This window comes from Eucyclogobius newberryi, unplaced genomic scaffold (genome assembly GCF_026437365.1).
Source record: "Eucyclogobius newberryi isolate DKJ021-1_F unplaced genomic scaffold, fEucNew1.0.hap1 SCAF_19, whole genome shotgun sequence".
Taxonomy (NCBI): Eukaryota; Metazoa; Chordata; class Actinopteri; order Gobiiformes; family Gobiidae; genus Eucyclogobius; species Eucyclogobius newberryi.
Genome location: NW_027315823.1, coordinates 24,423,361 through 24,440,630, shown reverse-complemented (window position 1 = coordinate 24,440,630; position 17,270 = coordinate 24,423,361). Strand labels below are relative to the sequence as shown.

The 17,270-nt window shown below is 39.7% G+C and overlaps 2 protein-coding genes across 3 annotated transcripts; both read right to left on the bottom strand.

The window, feature by feature from the left end:
- Nucleotides 1-150: 150 nt before the first annotated feature.
- Nucleotides 151-6,993, bottom strand: bicd2 (bicaudal D homolog 2 (Drosophila)). The gene is made up of 8 exons (XM_072452351.1): nt 6,425-6,993; nt 4,549-4,761; nt 3,791-3,943; nt 3,268-3,696; nt 1,985-2,911; nt 1,720-1,871; nt 1,191-1,417; nt 151-1,111 (listed from the first exon to the last, which is right to left on the bottom strand). Exons 1-7 carry the CDS (start codon nt 6,662-6,664, stop codon nt 1,192-1,194), a joined length of 2,340 nt encoding a protein of 779 aa, XP_072308452.1. The 5' UTR covers nt 6,665-6,993; the 3' UTR covers nt 151-1,111; nt 1,191.
- Nucleotides 6,994-9,577: 2,584 nt separating this feature from the next.
- LOC140365789 (transketolase-like) lies at nt 9,578-17,138 on the bottom strand. 2 transcript variants are annotated; one of them, XM_072452350.1, is made up of 14 exons: nt 16,860-17,138; nt 15,993-16,110; nt 15,602-15,715; nt 15,426-15,523; nt 14,621-14,812; nt 14,136-14,254; nt 13,782-13,978; nt 13,219-13,383; nt 12,381-12,537; nt 11,954-12,084; nt 11,789-11,872; nt 11,610-11,703; nt 11,356-11,478; nt 9,578-10,556 (listed from the first exon to the last, which is right to left on the bottom strand). In XM_072452350.1, the coding sequence occupies exons 1-14, from the start codon at nt 16,964-16,966 to the stop codon at nt 10,369-10,371; spliced, it is 1,887 nt and encodes a 628-aa protein (XP_072308451.1). In that variant the 5' UTR covers nt 16,967-17,138; the 3' UTR covers nt 9,578-10,368. The 2 variants fall into 2 exon arrangements, with proteins under 2 accessions (XP_072308451.1, XP_072308450.1); XM_072452349.1 differs by having other exon boundaries at nt 15,426-15,715; nt 16,860-17,106.
- Nucleotides 17,139-17,270: the final 132 nt, after the last annotated feature.

Below are 17,270 nucleotides of genomic sequence, written 5' to 3'. Positions count from 1 at the left end.
AAAAATCTAAACTATAGATTCTTCCGAAAATGCAGACAAAATTGTACCCAAGCTTTCATCGGATGACAAGTAAGATTTGGTGGTGCTACTTCAGTTGACAAGCTATGCATTGATCACAATCTATGGTTTTATCTCATGGACACAGAACAATAATGAAAATTAGATTTATTTCACAAGACACATAAGTTGGCAATTACCACAGATGCCACATACAGACGTGAATCTTTCAAGTGGTTTACCAGAAGGACACTAAGCTCAAACCTTATGAAAACAGGACAAAATAATAAATACAGCTGCAGTTGTAGTAAAAACAACTTTAAAAAGGACCTCAAATGTTAGGAGACGTTTTAAACTAGTGTAACAGTTATAGTATAGCATGATTATTCTGTGTCATTGTGCATTTTCAACAAACTGGGCACCACAGGAGTATTGGCAAAATGTTAGAAAAGTATATTTAAAAAAAAGTAAAACTATAAAATCTCTCCTTCGTGGACACATAGCAATACTGTTGACATTTGCAACATAAAGATCTTTAAATAATGTTTTCCTTGATTTTAACAAGTTGATATGTAACAGTTCTGCCATCTATAAAATTAACAAACAATTTATACAAAACCAATGTGAATATTTATGTTTCAAAACATAACTAAACGCTATAAATAGATTTGACAGAGATTTATCACAATTGCGTTTTTGTGTTTTCTATCAGGCAGTGTCACCTGTCACAAGGCTTTAAGGAAAACAGTTAAGGCCGAAGAACTTTGTGTTTCAGAATATTCTGAAATGTCAGGTTTAAAGGTATTTCACAGAATATCTTGATTAGTTAAAATAAAATAAATATGTTAAATTATCAAGAATCATGTGTCATGATTTATCTGGCATAAAAGACAAAACTGTATATAATACTCTCAAGTGGCATTTTTAGTTTAAAAGAAAAGTGCTCAGTTTAGGCAATAAAGAAAACATTCGCTCAACCTCTGTCATACGAGTGTGGAAGAACTGAAAGCAGGAAGGCAAACCACTCTGGCACTTTAGAAAGTGACTTGACAAATACTGTGAAAAAAACAACAGTCCAGGTGCAAAGGAAACTGGCCACTGAGCTTGGAAGATACTGAAAAAATAGATATTAAAAAAGTTTAGTACTGATATTTCACATGACAGAGAAATGAAGTTGCCTCATATTTACTTACTTTACTTATGGCTGGCTCCTTTTCCCTGTTTGCCCTTGCCAGCTGCCACTGTGGCACTGGTGCGACGAGCCTGTTCATGGTCAAACTCTAAATCTTCGAGTCGCTGTGTTAAGGCCAGTTTCTGCTGAATGGCCATGCGCAACAAGGAATTCAGGGTCTTCTTCTCATCTTCTGCTGCGGCAAGCTGTCTCTGCATATCATCCAGTTGAGTAACGTACTCGTCACACCTGGAGGATACAAAGGAGGACACCTCACACTCAGAGAAATGTGAATAAGATACAGTAGGACCAGCAGGTGGAGCCGTTTCTCCCACAACGCTGCTGTAATGGTATGTTCTCTTCCCCTGAACAGCACTTTCCAGATGGGAGGACAGGATCTCCGGTAGAGGATTTACAAAGAATAACACAAGCCTGGCTAAACAGTATCATATGCTATATCCATACTATATTTCATCTTTTAAATGACTGTCCTATTTTTTATGTTCAATTTAGCTGCACACGGATATAACATTTCAAAGTTGATAATGTACCTTGTAGCAAACATGGCTCGCAGGGAGGAGAACGTGGCAGCGTCTTCTTTAAGAGCCTTCAGTTCATTGCGAAGCTTCATCATGGTCTCAGTCACCATTGTCTTTTCACTGTCATACTTACTCTTCAGGTTCGCCAGAGCACCCTCAGCTGTCTAAAAAACAAGAACATTTTGATTGAGGCACTGTTGATTCATTGTAACTTTTGACTGTCAATAGTGCAAATTAGGACAGTAATGCTTTTAAAAACATAAACAAACTAACTAACCTGTTTGTTAGCTTTTAGAACTGCTCTAAGCGTTGCAATTTGTTCCCGTTTGGTGCTCAGCAGAGACTTTAGTTTGAGGATTTCTTCCATACAAGCCTCTTTGTCCTTGTCTGCCACTGAGCTCAGCTCCAGATTGGCCAGTCTCTGGTGGGACAGCTCCGTGGTGCGGTCCACAGCCTGTTGAAGGTGGCGGATCTGATCTCGGGTGATCGCTACAAGGTTATAGATGTTCATGGGCTCTGGCCGCTGTTCTGCAGCAGACTCAGTGAGACCATTAGTGAGTTCTTGACCTCTTCTAACCAAGGCCTTGCCGTCTTTGTAGTAGTCAAGCATGACACGATTGGGGGTTTCATTGTTGCACATGCAAACGTGGTTGTAAAGGTTTGCGAGGTCTTCACTAAAAGTTATGAGCTCATCCTGGGCGATGTTGAGGCTTCCCAAAGACTCTCCTGCAGCGTCAGTGGCCACACGCAGCTCCTTCTCCAGGCGGGTGACCAGGCCTTTATCAACCTGGCTGATCTTCTCTAGAGAGGCCAGACTCGCCCTCAGGTCTTGGACTGTTCCCTCCAGTCGTGCACGCTCCACCTCGTACTGGCTTCGACACTGCTCATATTCTGCCTTTATGCTCTTCAGTTCTTGTCTCAGCTCTCCCGCCTCAGACATGGCCACTGTATATTTGCACTTGAGGATCTCAGGGCCATTGATGTCCAGCTCGTAATACTCGCCATCGTCATGACTGTCCCGGTCTTTTTCAGTGTCCAGTGCAGAATGTCGCTCTTTACTGGCCTGAAGTTTCCTCATGGCGCTTAGGTTCTCCGTCAGCCTGTTGACCGTTTCTTTTTGCTCCGACACAGTGCCATAGGCCTGCTCCAGCTGCTTCTGGCTCTCCTGAAAAGAACTGATCAGGGAAACCTTCTCTCGCTCCACCTTAAGAAAAAGAATACAAAGATTGCTCTCATGGAATTGACACTAATAGCAATAATTATAATTCTTGATAATAGTATGAAGAAAATGTAAATCCTTGGGCTAATTGCAATTCTATGCTATGTGATCAGTTTTATTGAATAAAAAATTCTGGATTAACCATTCATGGGTTTGACTTAAAACGCACTTAACCTTTTTTTGGACAATAGTTACATTTTCAAATCATATTAGTTTTGCTTCCAAAAGACTGACAACTATTCATAATGTTTACAATTTTATAATCACAGTAATCCATCTAACTAGTTTATCTTGACAGTTTACCCTGAGGCAAATTGATAGTAATTATACATGATCAATACCTGTACAAGCTGCTGTTTGAGCTTCTGAATCTCTGATATGTTAAGTTCACTCAGTAAGTCGTCCACTAAGCTGGGAGCAGGTTTAAAGCCATCTCTTTTGTTATCGTCTCCTTCACCCATCTTGACCAATCCATTTTCAAAGCCGCGGATAAGATCATCATTGTCAGGCTCTGTATCATGGAGCTTCAGATTGTCGATGGATATATTAAACGAGCTGTTGTAGACTGACCCCCCGATGGTCATGTAGTGGGAGAGCTCTTTTCGAAGACTGGCCTTCTGCTCACGTTCGGTCTTTATTGTCTCTATGGCCTCGGCCAGCTGCCGCTCGGCGATCTCTCTCAGACGAATGGCCTCCTCAGTTTGACTGTGCTGGTACTGGGAGTCCTCCTCCAGACGACGGATCTCATGTTTGAGGCCTTCAAACTCCACCTGAAAATTTGGTCATAAGGACATGAGCTGCGTCTCTTGGTCTGATCATGTATCTAAGGTTCCATAGCTGTATAAATGTTACTGTGCGTCTTACCTGGTTTTGTTTCAGGACAGACACTTGCTTCTGAAGAGAAATGTTTTCCTCCTCCAACTCGCTGTAGTCTTGTAGCAGTCGAGCTTCTCGCACCTTGTACTCCCTGATGTCATCTCGCATTTGAGTGCGCTGCTGGTCTGCAAGCTCCGAATTCTGAAATGGCAAATAAAACATTCCCAAAATAATGAATTACCATCTAAATAGACCAGACCTTGGCATTATGTGGCCTGAGGGTCACATTCAGTCTGTGTTAACATTTTATGAGCATTGGTTTAACCAATGATTGTGTGGGTTCAGCCCTTTGCCATGTGCCTGGATTTGAATATGACCCTCAGTGAAATAAATAATTGCCCACGCCTGAAACGAGTCATGTTTGAGTTTCATATAACTAAAACCTAAGCGTTTTTTATTTCATAATTATTCGTATGACCTTAACTATGTATTATTAAAAACCTTTCTGGTCAATCCTGGCACATGCTGGTGTCTCAAGATTCTCTCTTGATTATGTTTGTGTCAGGTCCAGATAATAGAAGTTCTTTCCGACACAACCCTTTATAATTTATTACCCTTTCTAACCTAAAGCAAACCTCTTAATGTTTGTGTTTATTTATTTTTTCAGTTAGGGACAATGCACATAAGCCTTATCACACATTAATCATATTGTAACTTAGTCTATTTTAGAGATGATCAGAAATAGTGTTTTGTATGCGTCAGTACAGTTACAATTGACCAAAAATGAAACATTACACATTTATTACCTCTCTCATCTCCAGGGCGGTCGATGAGAGGCGGTCGGTTTCAGCCAGGGCATTGGTGAGAGAGGCTTTGGTCTGCCGGAGGTCATTCTGCAGCTCTAGGACTTTCTGCTGGTACAGAGCTTCTTTACTGGCCGACTCCAGGATCAGAGACTCCTCTCTGATCTCCCCGTCTGCAGCCACCTTCCTGTGAGTCGAGTGAGCGTGTCCAAAGGCCTAAAGAAGTGGGCAGAATGCAAAGTATTCACATACATAAAGGAGCACGGCCGGAGATGTTGACTTAAAAGCCTAATGCACTTATTCCCACGTTCATCTTGCAGTGATGCAGCCATTAGACAACATGCATTATGTAACATTGACCATGTAACAGCCACGAAATGTCTAATCTAAAAGGAATCCATCTTGTATCTGTACCATGGCTAAAACAGATGCCAACAAGCATCTCTTCTTCTTGTGAAGTTTAACTATTATACCTGGAATGACTTCATACACAAAACTGATCCTTTAGATTAGATTAGAATAGTATACATTTAATGTATGTCAAAACATTTGAACCGTTTGTGCTTGAATGAATCTGACTTTGTGCTTTTACTGCACAAACAGGTTTCCAATGGAAAACACATGGCACACAGCTGTTCAATTCTCATTTTCAATTCTTTATGTGGTTTTGTCTCAATAATCTAAAATATAATAAAAAGTATCTAAAACATATAGTAATTATAGAAGTTCTTCCTTTTATATTCAAGCAAATCGCCTCTTAATAAATCAGAGTTAACTGTAATGGTTTCTAAAACTTCTCTTAATTGATTTTTCATGGCACGACCCATCGCAACCATCCAATATATCACATGTAAATAAAATAGGAAGCAACTACTCACTATCATGAGTTACTCACACAATGACTCACACCCTCAGTTTGGGCTTTGACACTTTGTGAAGATGACATACAATACATTACACAAAGTATAGTAAATGTCATGACAATGTATGTGTTTTTATGGCTCGGTCGGTACTGATTTATTACATCACAAGTGTTAACATAAGATTATTATTAATAATACAGGCACGAGAATGCTGTTTATTTAGCTGCTAAGTATTTTTGTCTGGTTTGCCTGTAATTAGGGTATTCCAGGGTCCCCTGGAGTGGACTGAGGTCTTTGCGCTGCAAGATAAAAGTGCCTCCAAATAACCAGTTGGAAATCATGACCGAGGGCAGTGAAAATACCACAGGGAGCTGTTATTTCTCTCAAAACTCCCAGTGACTCACATTTCAAGTTTACATTTTTTTCTTTTCAGTTCCTCTGCAGCTTCCTTTGTTACAGATAACATTGACCACATTGTTTTATCTTTTTCATATAATCTGATTGGTCAAACACGTGGTGGAATCTGACATATTGCAGCCAGAGCAAAATCAGTCAGACATACCAAGAGCAAGTACAGGCACGAGACACCAAAGGGCTCTGCTCATAAGACTCCTAAAATCATAACTACTGGAGCTGCCAAGAGCTGTAGACTTCATATAAACTTACTACCCGTACATGCATTCATTACAGCACACAAACACAATAATAAGCTGCAATAAACATTAGGGCTGTGTAATCCTTTAATAGTTTACTCGATCAACCGGTTGATGGCGTCTTAGTCGACCAGATTATTAGTCGACTATTTAATAAGCTGAATGCATGAAGTGAGTTAGCTGGAGTTTTGGGAGTGACCGGGACAGTTTCATCTCTCTTTTCACTTTTGAAGATGCAGTTTACAAGTACTTTTTGAGTGTATTCAGTCCCATTTTAGTGAGCCAATATAACGGCCTGCCACATAAAACAGCCCTAATTGGTCAGTATTTCCCATGGACATAATTAGCTTCACTTTGGGTTACCTCCTTGAGCTGGCCCAGTTCCTGTCGGACAGTCTCGTGCTCTGTCTCCAGCTCGTCGAACCGCTGCTGGAGGACTTGTTTCTCCTCCAGCACCGCCAGCCCGTACTCCGCCGCCTGGATCTTCTCGTGCGTGGTGTCGCGGAGCTCCCGGGAAAGGCGCTCGACCTCTGCGCGGAGCCACTGCGGCCCGGCCTCGCTCACCAGCTCCGCCTCGGCGTACTCCCGATCGCCCGTGGACATCTTGCCGCTATAACGGGATCCAGCCCCAGACGAGCGAGGGGCAGTACGGAAAGAACGGGGCGCAGATATCACAGACTTCTTTGTTTTTTGAGACGCATTGTCCTGATTCGTTGGGAGTTTTAGCGCTCCTCCGCGATTCCGATGCAGTCCCGGGCCAATCTCAGCGATAAAGTCAATAACTGTACCATTATCGTAGCCTTTTCCTCTGTCCTTGTCGTGTGGCTGTGAAAACTTCTGTTGAGATCATCAAGAGGAAAATTCTATTCCTGCAAGACGTTCAAATGTGCTGCAAAGGGAATTGTAGTTTCTAACGCGACGCCTTTGCGCACAGGATAATAGAGAGGAGGCGCCGCACGCCTTCAAGTACCATAATGCAATGCGATGGCTTTCACGGGCAGTTGAGTATGTGGCGCCACACTGACATCTAGTGGTTTATTATGCACATGAATTGTATTATTTATTATTATTGTATTATATCGTATTAATTACAGGAAACATTGGGTTTTGGGGGACTAAACCCACATTTGTACACTACAATGAATCCTCTTGTGTATCTTTATATTATGATTGTATGTATGTTATCATATTTTAAGTTTGATGAATAAATATAACCATTTACAATCATATTTTTGTACAAATGTGCAATTATGTTGTATTTAACCTACTGAAAAACTAAATAAATAATGTTGGTATGGTCTAAGATCCAACATTTGCCTCTTACCTGAAAACTGATCATGTGATGTGTTGTTAATACAATAAATCATGTTTATGGTTTACAGGGTGAATGTGAAAGCGAAACACTTCCTGTGGGACTTCCCTTGTGTTGCGTGTGTCTTGCAGAGTGGTTGGACAGGTTGAGGAACTCGTCCTGTGCTGAATGAGTCTCACAAACCCCTGGACCGAGAGACAGGAACCAGGACTGCAGCTGAAGCCTGATAAATGGTGCGTAAACTACTACTGAGCTGTACACTTGAGTTTCTGTCCCCTTCTGCAGATGTACAGATGTACCGCCATCTGTTCAGTGTTTGTTGAACTTTATTTTAGTCATTCACAGTTCTGCACATGTGTCTTTGTTTTTGCTCTCATGTAATGTTTGTCAAAAGGTGTGAAATAGCTGGGGCCATTTTATTATTATTTTATCTAATTTTTCTTTTACAGGAAAATGGAAGGGACATTGCCTTCACCTATTATCAACTCTGTATGTCCTTTTAATAACTTGTTCAATATGTATGCATTAACACTAGTTTCAGTATAATGATGAATGCATTTAAATTATGGCTATAAGGCTGTATCAATTCAAATTTTACGTAAGAGAAAATAACATGTCCCATAGAATGTTCTCATATTTATTCTCCGTTATGGGTTCTTGAAATTCTGTAAATTCTCACCAAAATATTCCTTTATATTCTTTAGACAAATATTACCATTTCTTCGCAATCATTTTTGGACTTGGATGTGGAATGGCTCTGTACAGACCGTATCGTCGTAAGTGTTGCATGTTTATTCAGTGTCAGTGTTTTTTTGAAACTTCCTATAATCTGTCCTTTCCTCCTGTATCTACTGCATTGTAACAACAAAATTTCCCCTTGTGTGGACATTAAAGGATTATCTTATTTTATCTTAGTCACGTATATACTCTTTTAGAAAGGCCCCTGCCACAGTATGACATACATGTTTTTGTGTTGCAGCACTTGTCGTCCCATCAGTCCTTGGTGTCATTTTCACTATAGTCTTTGAAGTTGTTGGCGTATGCTTTGGTAAGAAACAAATTAAGAGATAGAATTTAATATTTCTTTATGTTTTAACTTAACGTACTGTATTTTTCAGAATTGCCAGCACATACTTCAAAATGCAAAGGCCCTCCATACGATAAACGAGGTACCTTTCAGTCCAATGACTGAGTACTAATATGTTTTTACTTTTTACTGTAAAAAATAAAACAAGAAAACATCCCTGCTTTTGTTTACTTTGCAGATGTTTACTGGGGATTTACATTTGCACTTTTTGTGGCCATTTTGCATTCTAACCTGTACCATGGTAAAAACCTAAACTATTTTTTATTTAAAAAATATACATTTATTAAATGCTGTTTTAACGGGGGTGACTTTTGCTTCAACCATTCAAGTCTATACTCTGTCATATGGCTGTGGCATGATCGTGTTTGCACTTCGAGGGGCAAAACGGAAATACAGTTCTTTACGGTAAAATCCTTGCCTAATGCAGTGTCCTTTTTAAAAGTGATTTAATAATCTGACTAATCCGACTAATCTGACAAAATTTGTGTGCTCTCTTTTCCCAGGTACACGGAATCCTGAAACACTTGATTTGTTTTTACTGTACAAATGACATGCACTTTCATCTGATTTCATTGTCTAAATCAGTGCTTCTCAAACAGAAATGTTTTGTTGGGGGAGCTAAAGGGGTACTAAAGTCTTCCATGTGGGCGCTCACTTATTTGGCGTTTAGAGCCTTTTAACAGTAGAGCTCACCCCCCGTCTGCGTCTTCTAAACACCAACATCAATGTACAGAAGTTACCCCCCTGTAAGTAATTATGAACCCCATTTCTCGCTTTATTATAGCCAGATATTTATGTGTTTATTTTCTTTTTGTTGCCATTTCAACCTTTTTAGTCTGGATTGGATAGCTTGTGAAAAAGGGGAAACATTTTGGGGGGAGAAATGGGGGTGCATTGGTCATCCTGCCCACCCAAGATGAATCTGTTTTAGGGCCGGGTGTGAAATGTTTGAAAACCACTGTTAATTTATATTAAATTAATTTAATAGATGTTTAAATTATAAAATGAAACATTTGAATGATACATTTTGTATAATACTGTAGGCACATCTTTGATTAAAATGCTTACAATACAAGCCTAACTCTTTACTATCCTTTGAATAATCAATGAACCAGTATTAAATGCTCAACGCTTTATTACATTAGAATGAGGAGTACATACCAAAACTTCAAGTAACAAAGAAAAGTGTGAGTAACGCAAATGTTGAATGCAATTTACTGAATATAGAGAAATATTTAGTAAGAATCAGACTGAGGGCCAATTGAAAAGAGCTGTGACTTGAATGTAACAAATATAATGTAACCAAAACGGTGATAAGGGGAAGTATTTTTTATGATTACAGGATGATCAACCTACAGCTATCTAAGCTTTACTATCTTCGACAAACATCTACCAAACCTACACACTGCATTTCTACACTAATCAGACTTAACACCATGACCCGTTGACAACAGCTCATCCCATTGATCGCTTATTTGGACCAACAACCAAATCCATACCAGTTTTCTACCTATCCTAACTGAGATTAAACTTTGTCAAACTCCTCGTAATGTTACGTCTCAATAGTATATGCCCATCAACCTTCACAAATACAATACAAAATGTCCCACTCAGTAAAAAGCTTGTAAAAACATACAATACCATCAGAAAGTCATCTAGCACCAGTCATCAGCTATTGGCCATGTTAGTTATTGACATTATTTGTTTTATGAAATGTTTTTTGATTGGGCAGACATTTTTTATATTGCCATTTTGTGAGAAGTGTGAAAGATGCATAAAATGAAGTCTACGTCACAAAGTCACAGAGTACAGAGCCAGGGACATTCACAGTGACAAAATCAGAATAAAAAAAAAACCAAACATATCTGTGTGTTTGGCAATGCTAAACACGTCCCAGGGTCCTCAGAGTTACTTGGCGTTGCTGGAGCTGCTCATCAGTTTGCGGACGGCCTGGGCGATGGCGTCGCGGTCGATGCCAAAGATTTTGAGCAGCTCGTGAGGTTTGCCGCTGCGGGGAACGTGAGACACAGCCAGACATTGAGTGTTGAAGCCCTGCTCGTTCACCATCACAGAGCTCAGGGCTTCACCGAGGCCACCTGCAAAACACAAACAGCAGTTATCCTCGATGTTAAAGAATAACAGTAATTTTGATAATACTAATTGAATTTTAAAAATTCTGATGAAAGGTATTAAGGTATTAAGGGTAAAAAATAATTAATTCTTACTGTGCCAATTAGTTAAAAAGTAGAGTAGAGTTATAATCTGATTTAGGTTGTTTAAAGACTATTATTAATTAATCTGTTGTTTTTTTAATCAAAATGAACAAAAAATATCCAAAGTGTAAGTGTTATTTTGTTTATTGTTTAGTTCCAAATACATTCATAAATTATAAATAAAGCTGTGAAAAAATGTATATAAATGAGAAAACTAGTCAAATAAATTAGAATATTGCATAGTTAAAATTACGTATTGCACCAGCATCAGTTTCGACAAACGCCATTTTGAGAACCTCTGGGAATCAACAAAATGGTCTAATAGTGCTTTTGTCTTCAGTCTCCCTCTGCTCTATGTAGGTCACCCATGTCCCCATGGGCACATTTGTAGTTAAGGAAATCTGACAGGACTCTGGCTTTCCAAAATATGCCAATATACCTTCTGTGCAAAAGCCTTTTAGAGCTGTTGTGTACAGTATATGCTTTTGTCCTGTCAGCTCTTTCATCATCAACTATATATATATACAGTATATGTATATATATGTATATATACAGTATATGTATATATATATATATATATATATATATATATATATATATATATATATATGCAATTGTTTTTTTTTACTACTATAAAAGGTGTCATGTCAGTGGGTACATGAATATCTTTATGTACACTTACCTTCATAGTAGTGGTCCTCCACAGTCAGCACTCGTCCTCTAGTGGCACGGCCGTGATCAATGATGGTTTTAAAATCCAGTGGTTTGATGGTAAATGGGTCGATAATCCTTATAGAGATCCTTTCTGTGGAATAAAGTGGAGATATTTTTGCTATTAATACATTTCAAATATACACACAGAATTTACAAATGCAAACTTTATATTGATTTGAGGCTGAATTTTGCTGTAAATGTAAATACAATACAATTCCATACCTTTTTTCAGCTGCTCAGCTGCAGCCAAAGCCTCGTGGATCATCATCCCAGCAGCTACCACAGTTACCTGGTCATCTTTGCTCTGATAAACTACCTAAAACACACAATATTCAATACAGAAAAACTTGTATTTTGTCCATTTAAATGTTCATTTGAAATCTGTAACCAGTTTAAAATACCTTTGCTTGTCCAACATGGAAGTCCTCATTACTATTGTAGATAATGGGACAGTCTTGGCGACTGGTTCGAATGTAGCACAAACCCTTAACAAAATTAAAAAGTAAGCCATTATTATCATTTTGGATCAAATTTAATATTTTCTCTTGCAATGTTGGATTACGTACCTTTGTAGAGGCAGCGAGGTCCATGGCCTTCTCTGCGGTCACACCATCGCTCGGGTAGAAGACAGTGGAAGAGGGAAGAGCCCTGAACATGGCAAAATCCTCCAAACCCATGAGAGAAGGTCCTTCCTCACCTGCAAAATGTGATTGATACTTTTATCGAATGACAAAATATACATCAAAAATACATGTAGGTGATTTTAGTGGCAACACACACACATAGCATGCATATACCTTTCTATAGTCCTTGTGCACACCTCAAACAGAGAAGGTAGGAGAGAGAGGGAAGGAGAGTGGGCAGGCAGGAGAGCTGAGGAGTGTGTTGTGAGGAGAACACAGGGTTACGGAACAGGATAGTCACATGTATTGGGATACTGAGACAGTGAGGTCACTTTGTGAAAGAATTCAGCGTAAAATCCCCAAAACTGACCACTGGAGAGGCCACAGTGGGAGCCGCACAGTTTGACATTGCTCTCGGACATGGCGGCCATTCGCAGCTGGTCGTGGGCCCGGGTGAAGAAGGAGGCGAGAGTGCTGGCAAAGACGAGGTTTCGGTCACGAGCAGCGCAGCCCACTGCAACACTGACCTGGAGAAGAGATGGCGTAGCTCAGTCATTTATTACACGTATTATCATTATGAGTTTTTCGATTTTATCACAGTTTTTTCACTAAATTGTCCAGGAGTTGAGAAAACTGACTTTTACAAATGCACAAAACCACAACTTTAACGCTTTAGACTTTTTTCCATAATCAAAGCAAATCACCCGTCTCCCTCGTACACATATTTTTATCCACGTTTTTACATCACATACAATTAAGCTCTTTTCATTAATCCAGGCTTGGGGCTACAACATGGAGTACACTGCCTGTATGGCTGGTTGACCTTTTTCTTTGTTCTATTGTCTCAAACTGCGAGCCATTGTTCTGTGTTATAATGAGACATTTGACTTTCGTGGAATATTTTGGCAGATGGTTTCCACCCTCTGCATTAATATTTCACCTCTGAATTCACTTGTCACGCCTGCTCATCATCTGTACAGTGTCTGACCTAGATTACTGGCGGCAGCGAGAGTTGACAGCTTCCGAAATTACAGTCAACCCTTTCCCCTCCCCCAAACTGGACCAGGACACAACACCAGCATAATGAATAACAAGTATATAATAGTAAACACTGTCTTTCCAATTGTTGCGGGATACAAATGACTTATCAGTTACCTTGTGGTAAAGTGTGTTTTTCTAAATTAAGTTATACATTTTTTTGTTTTTACCATGTTTTGTTGGGCTACGTAACACTCGACAAAGCGATTTGGATGCTCATTCTTGAATATATCGGAGAAGGTGAGGTTGTTGGTGTCTCCATCCAAAGCTACCACACGTTCATAGTAGCGGCCCAACTTTGCCAGAGCCATCCCATAGGCCTTTCGGGTGGAAATCTATTGAAGAAGATATACAGTTGTTAGTCACAAAGTAGTTTAGTTTATTAGAATAGAACATAATTTAGGGCTGCACATTTTATGGTCTGTGTTATCCATCCATAAATCAGGCAGGCATGATACATAGTGATGAAGGAGACAAAGGTTGTTAACTAGACATGGTTTTCTGTTGCGACTGCACAGCAAATTAATCATTAATCCCAATTCGATATCGATAAACTGGGTTACACCTGGTTTAATCATGATTGGCTGAGAACATTCTTTAGTCTTTAATGACGTAAGTTTGGATCTATTCTCTTCATAAACAAACACATATACAATTTCCTGAGATAATAATCATTTTTTGTTGCTTTTTGATCGCAGTAGTGTGTAAATCTACAACGTTATATTATGTTAACCTTTTCTCCGGCCTTGTAACTGGGTGCGCTCGGCATTCGGATGTTCCTCAGGCTGACGGGGGGCGAGTCCTCGATGGGAGCGGATGGATACAGGTGTTTATTGGTGTTTGTGATGCGACTCTGCCAATCCTTCGTCACCATCTCGGCCATGTCTTTGGGCAGGGGCTTGCCATGCCAGCCTTGCTTATCCTCAGCAGCTAAAGATGCATTACAGTTAAGAAAAGAATATTTATACATATACTTGCATATAGATTACAATGTTGCGTGCACATTTGACACATTGTTTAGATTTTTCATTTATAGTGGTCGGTATAAGCAGCTTAGTAAAGTAATGTATTTGGCAACATCAATCACCTGGAATGCCTTTGCCCTTGATTGTTTTAGCGATAATGACAGTGGGTTGATGGCGAGGCTGACTCAGAGCTTTACACAGCTCTTCCACGCTGTGTCCATCAATTATGATAGCATGCCACCTAGAAGCACCCAGAAAGATACATTATTAAACATGAATGTGGTTATGTAACAGAGAAAAAGCAATATGAACACACCACCACTCTTAAATAAATTACGGTAAATCAAAAGTAAGAGGGCCGTGTTGAAATCTAGACATAATAGTTTTTCATTTGACTTTTTTCTTCTTTGTAAAATATCAGTACTTACTTATGTGTAGTGTACATCAATTTTGAGCCTCTATCAAGCCATAAAGGTCACAAGAATGTTTCTATATGGTAAACTACAAACAAATAGAAATACTTGTTCTTGTTTGTGTTTATTATAATTCAATCGCACTGACCCATAGTATTTTGTCAGCGGGTGTAGATGAGACGTTTATATTTTACCCAAAGGCTTCGAATCGTTTGTAGTATTTGTCCAGATGATGCTGCAGAGGAGTGGTGTCGCTCTGGCCCAGGCGGTTGATGTCCAAGATGGCCACCAGGTTGTCAAGCTGGTAGTAGGAAGCGAAAGACATGGCCTCCCACACAGAGCCCTCGGACATCTCCCCATCTCCCATCAGACAAAACACGCGGTAACTGCAGGTATTCAGCAAGGGTACAATTAACTGCCTACGTGTGTGTGGCACAGATACAAAGACTAAATAGGGTTTGAAAAGGAGGAACACATCATAGTAAATGCTCTTTGACATATTTCCGCTTGAATTGGTTTTCTTCCCTTCATCAGACACTAACTGGCAGTGACATGATAGCTTCACAGTCTGGAGGTGTGGCTGCACCATTCTTCACATGCCACTGCCATGAGAACAACCACACCCATTTTGAATTGACTTTTATATGTAAATTGTCTGTTTTGTTTTTAAAATAAGTTGGTTTATGGCATTGCATTGGTTAAAATACAATAATTTCATAAAAGAGACCAATAACTTGCAAAAACAAAACCTGTGCTGCTCACATGTTTCGAAAAAACATTTCATCTTTAATTTTGAGACGAAATCAAGTACATTGGTGAAAATATCTCCGATGAAGCTGCCGCACACACTTGGGGTTATTAGAGCAGAAGAATTGTGAGCTGGAGCACGAAGCTGCTGTACACACCCACTCAGCCAGACGCAGCAAAGACCCAGAATATTGATGCAATTTCTGACTTAATATACAACGGTTTAATGACTCCGAATGTGCAGGAGATTACCTTGATTTGTCAAAGTACTTTCCAGTATAGGCCATTCCACATGCCACACCGAGGCCTTGGCCCAAGAAGCCATGAGCCACCTCCACAAAATGCTGTTTCTGAAAAAAAAAACTTGATTGGTTATGGACCTTATCTTTGTGATACTGAATTATAAAACATATTAGGGGACTTGTTACATGCATAGTGTGGCTCTCATGAGAGGTGTCGCCGTGGCATAAACTGAACATCTCATTCTCCTTGAGGAAGCCAGTCTCCACCCACATGGCGTACAGGGCCGGAGCAGCATGGCCCTGAAGAACAAAGACCAATATTAGGGAGCGGCTCATTTTGAATATAGTTTAAAGATTTGTGGATGTATTCAACCAAAACAATGAAAACAACCAGAAAGGTCTATAACTATATAACATTTGTTTTACACTTTCAATTCATTCAATTCTGAAACCAATCCATGTACCAAGCAATTTCAACTTGATCAAACGGGTTAGACGTTTTTGGTCTTTTGTATTTGTTTTTTAAATCAGGGCTTACAGCTTAAACATGTTAAACAAAAATGTCCTAGGCCTTCACCTTGGACAAGAGGAAGCGGTCATTATTGTAGTGCCGGGGGTCTTCAGGGCGGTACCTCATGGTGTGGAAGAACAGCACTGACATGATCTCGGCCACACTGCAGCACGATGTGGGGTGTCTGAGGGGAGGGGGGGTCCAAATTTCAAACAAAGGGTTGAGATACAACATACTGAAATATCTGTGTCCAGGTCCACTACTACATCCAAGCATTAGTCAATAAAAAGTCTTCAATCATTCATTATTATTATACTGTTTAGTGGGATAGTTAATTTCTGCTCAGGTTATTGTTTGCATAAAAAGTCTTTCAGAAAGTATTGATAAAGGGAATATTTTGGTTAGCTTTGTAAATGCCAGTTGTCAAATGCTTAGCCAGACATAGCCACAGTGTGACCTATTAATCATTTATTAAAACAATTTATCGAAAAAGGTTAAAACCCAAGTAATTATGTATACAAGTTTGACTTAATTTTCACAACGTGAAAAAATAGATGATTAAATCGTTGTGGAACAGATATAATTAACCTTTTCTCTGCACAAATAATTTCATGATCGCAAACGTGCCTAGAATGCTAAATCTACAACAGACAAAATTTCCCACTAAAATAAAGTGCCATTTAAGACTAGAAACCTTTTTTATAGTGCATGTGTTACGTAATAAATGTTGTGCTTCCAAATAATGAATAATTTGTGCTAGCTTTAAACTATATTTTTGTCCTAAATGGAATTCAATCATATAGATTAGCTGGCAATATTAGTTTTAATTTAGCCATTTATTTAACCTCATTTAATGAGTAATGAGTAACATTTTAAGGTCAATTTAAACATCGATGCCAGTGCTCTTGCAGTTTGGAGGATAAAGAAGCTCACCCATTGCCCGCTGCGGTTGTCGCCTTGATGCAGTTGATGCGGAGGCGGTTGGCGATGTTCCTGAGAACCTGGATGGTCTGCTGGTCTGGTTTGTGGTAGTCCTCCATGATGTTAGTTAGATCAAGCCCCACTGTGTGACAAAAGTAATACAATAATAGCAATGTGCAATATTGGAATTGACTTGGTGATGTAGAGATGGTCAGAGAGAGAGAGAGGTGGAGGAGAGCTTGACTTATCCACAGACAGACAGAAATGGGAGAGGCGGGCAGAGGTTGGCTGATGCTGGTTGGGTGTGACCTTTCAAAATGGAGGCAGCTCACGCCATTGGCTGCATTGGAGTGGGACGGTGGAGGTGTGGCAGAGTGGTGAACCTGTGTGTATGACAATCGAGAGGAGGGGGGCGTGGAGGCT

Coding starts and splice junctions, on each gene's coding strand:
- bicd2 (XM_072452351.1), bottom strand. CDS start 6,664: ATGTCCACGGGCGATCGGGAGTACGCCGAGGCGGAGCTGGTGAGCGAG. Junction 3,944..4,548: donor CCGCCCTGGAGATGAGAGAG/GTAATAAATGTG, acceptor TTGCCATTTCAG/AATTCGGAGCTTGCAGACCA. Junction 3,697..3,790: donor CTGTCCTGAAACAAAACCAG/GTAAGACGCACA, acceptor CCAAATTTTCAG/GTGGAGTTTGAAGGCCTCAA.
- LOC140365789 (XM_072452349.1), bottom strand. CDS start 16,966: ATGGAGGACTACCACAAACCAGACCAGCAGACCATCCAGGTTCTCAGG. Junction 14,813..15,425: donor AAGTACTTTGACAAATCAAG/GTAATCTCCTGC, acceptor GAATACCTGCAG/TTACCGCGTGTTTTGTCTGA. Junction 11,479..11,609: donor AGCTGAGCAGCTGAAAAAAG/GTATGGAATTGT, acceptor TTTATTCCACAG/AAAGGATCTCTATAAGGATT.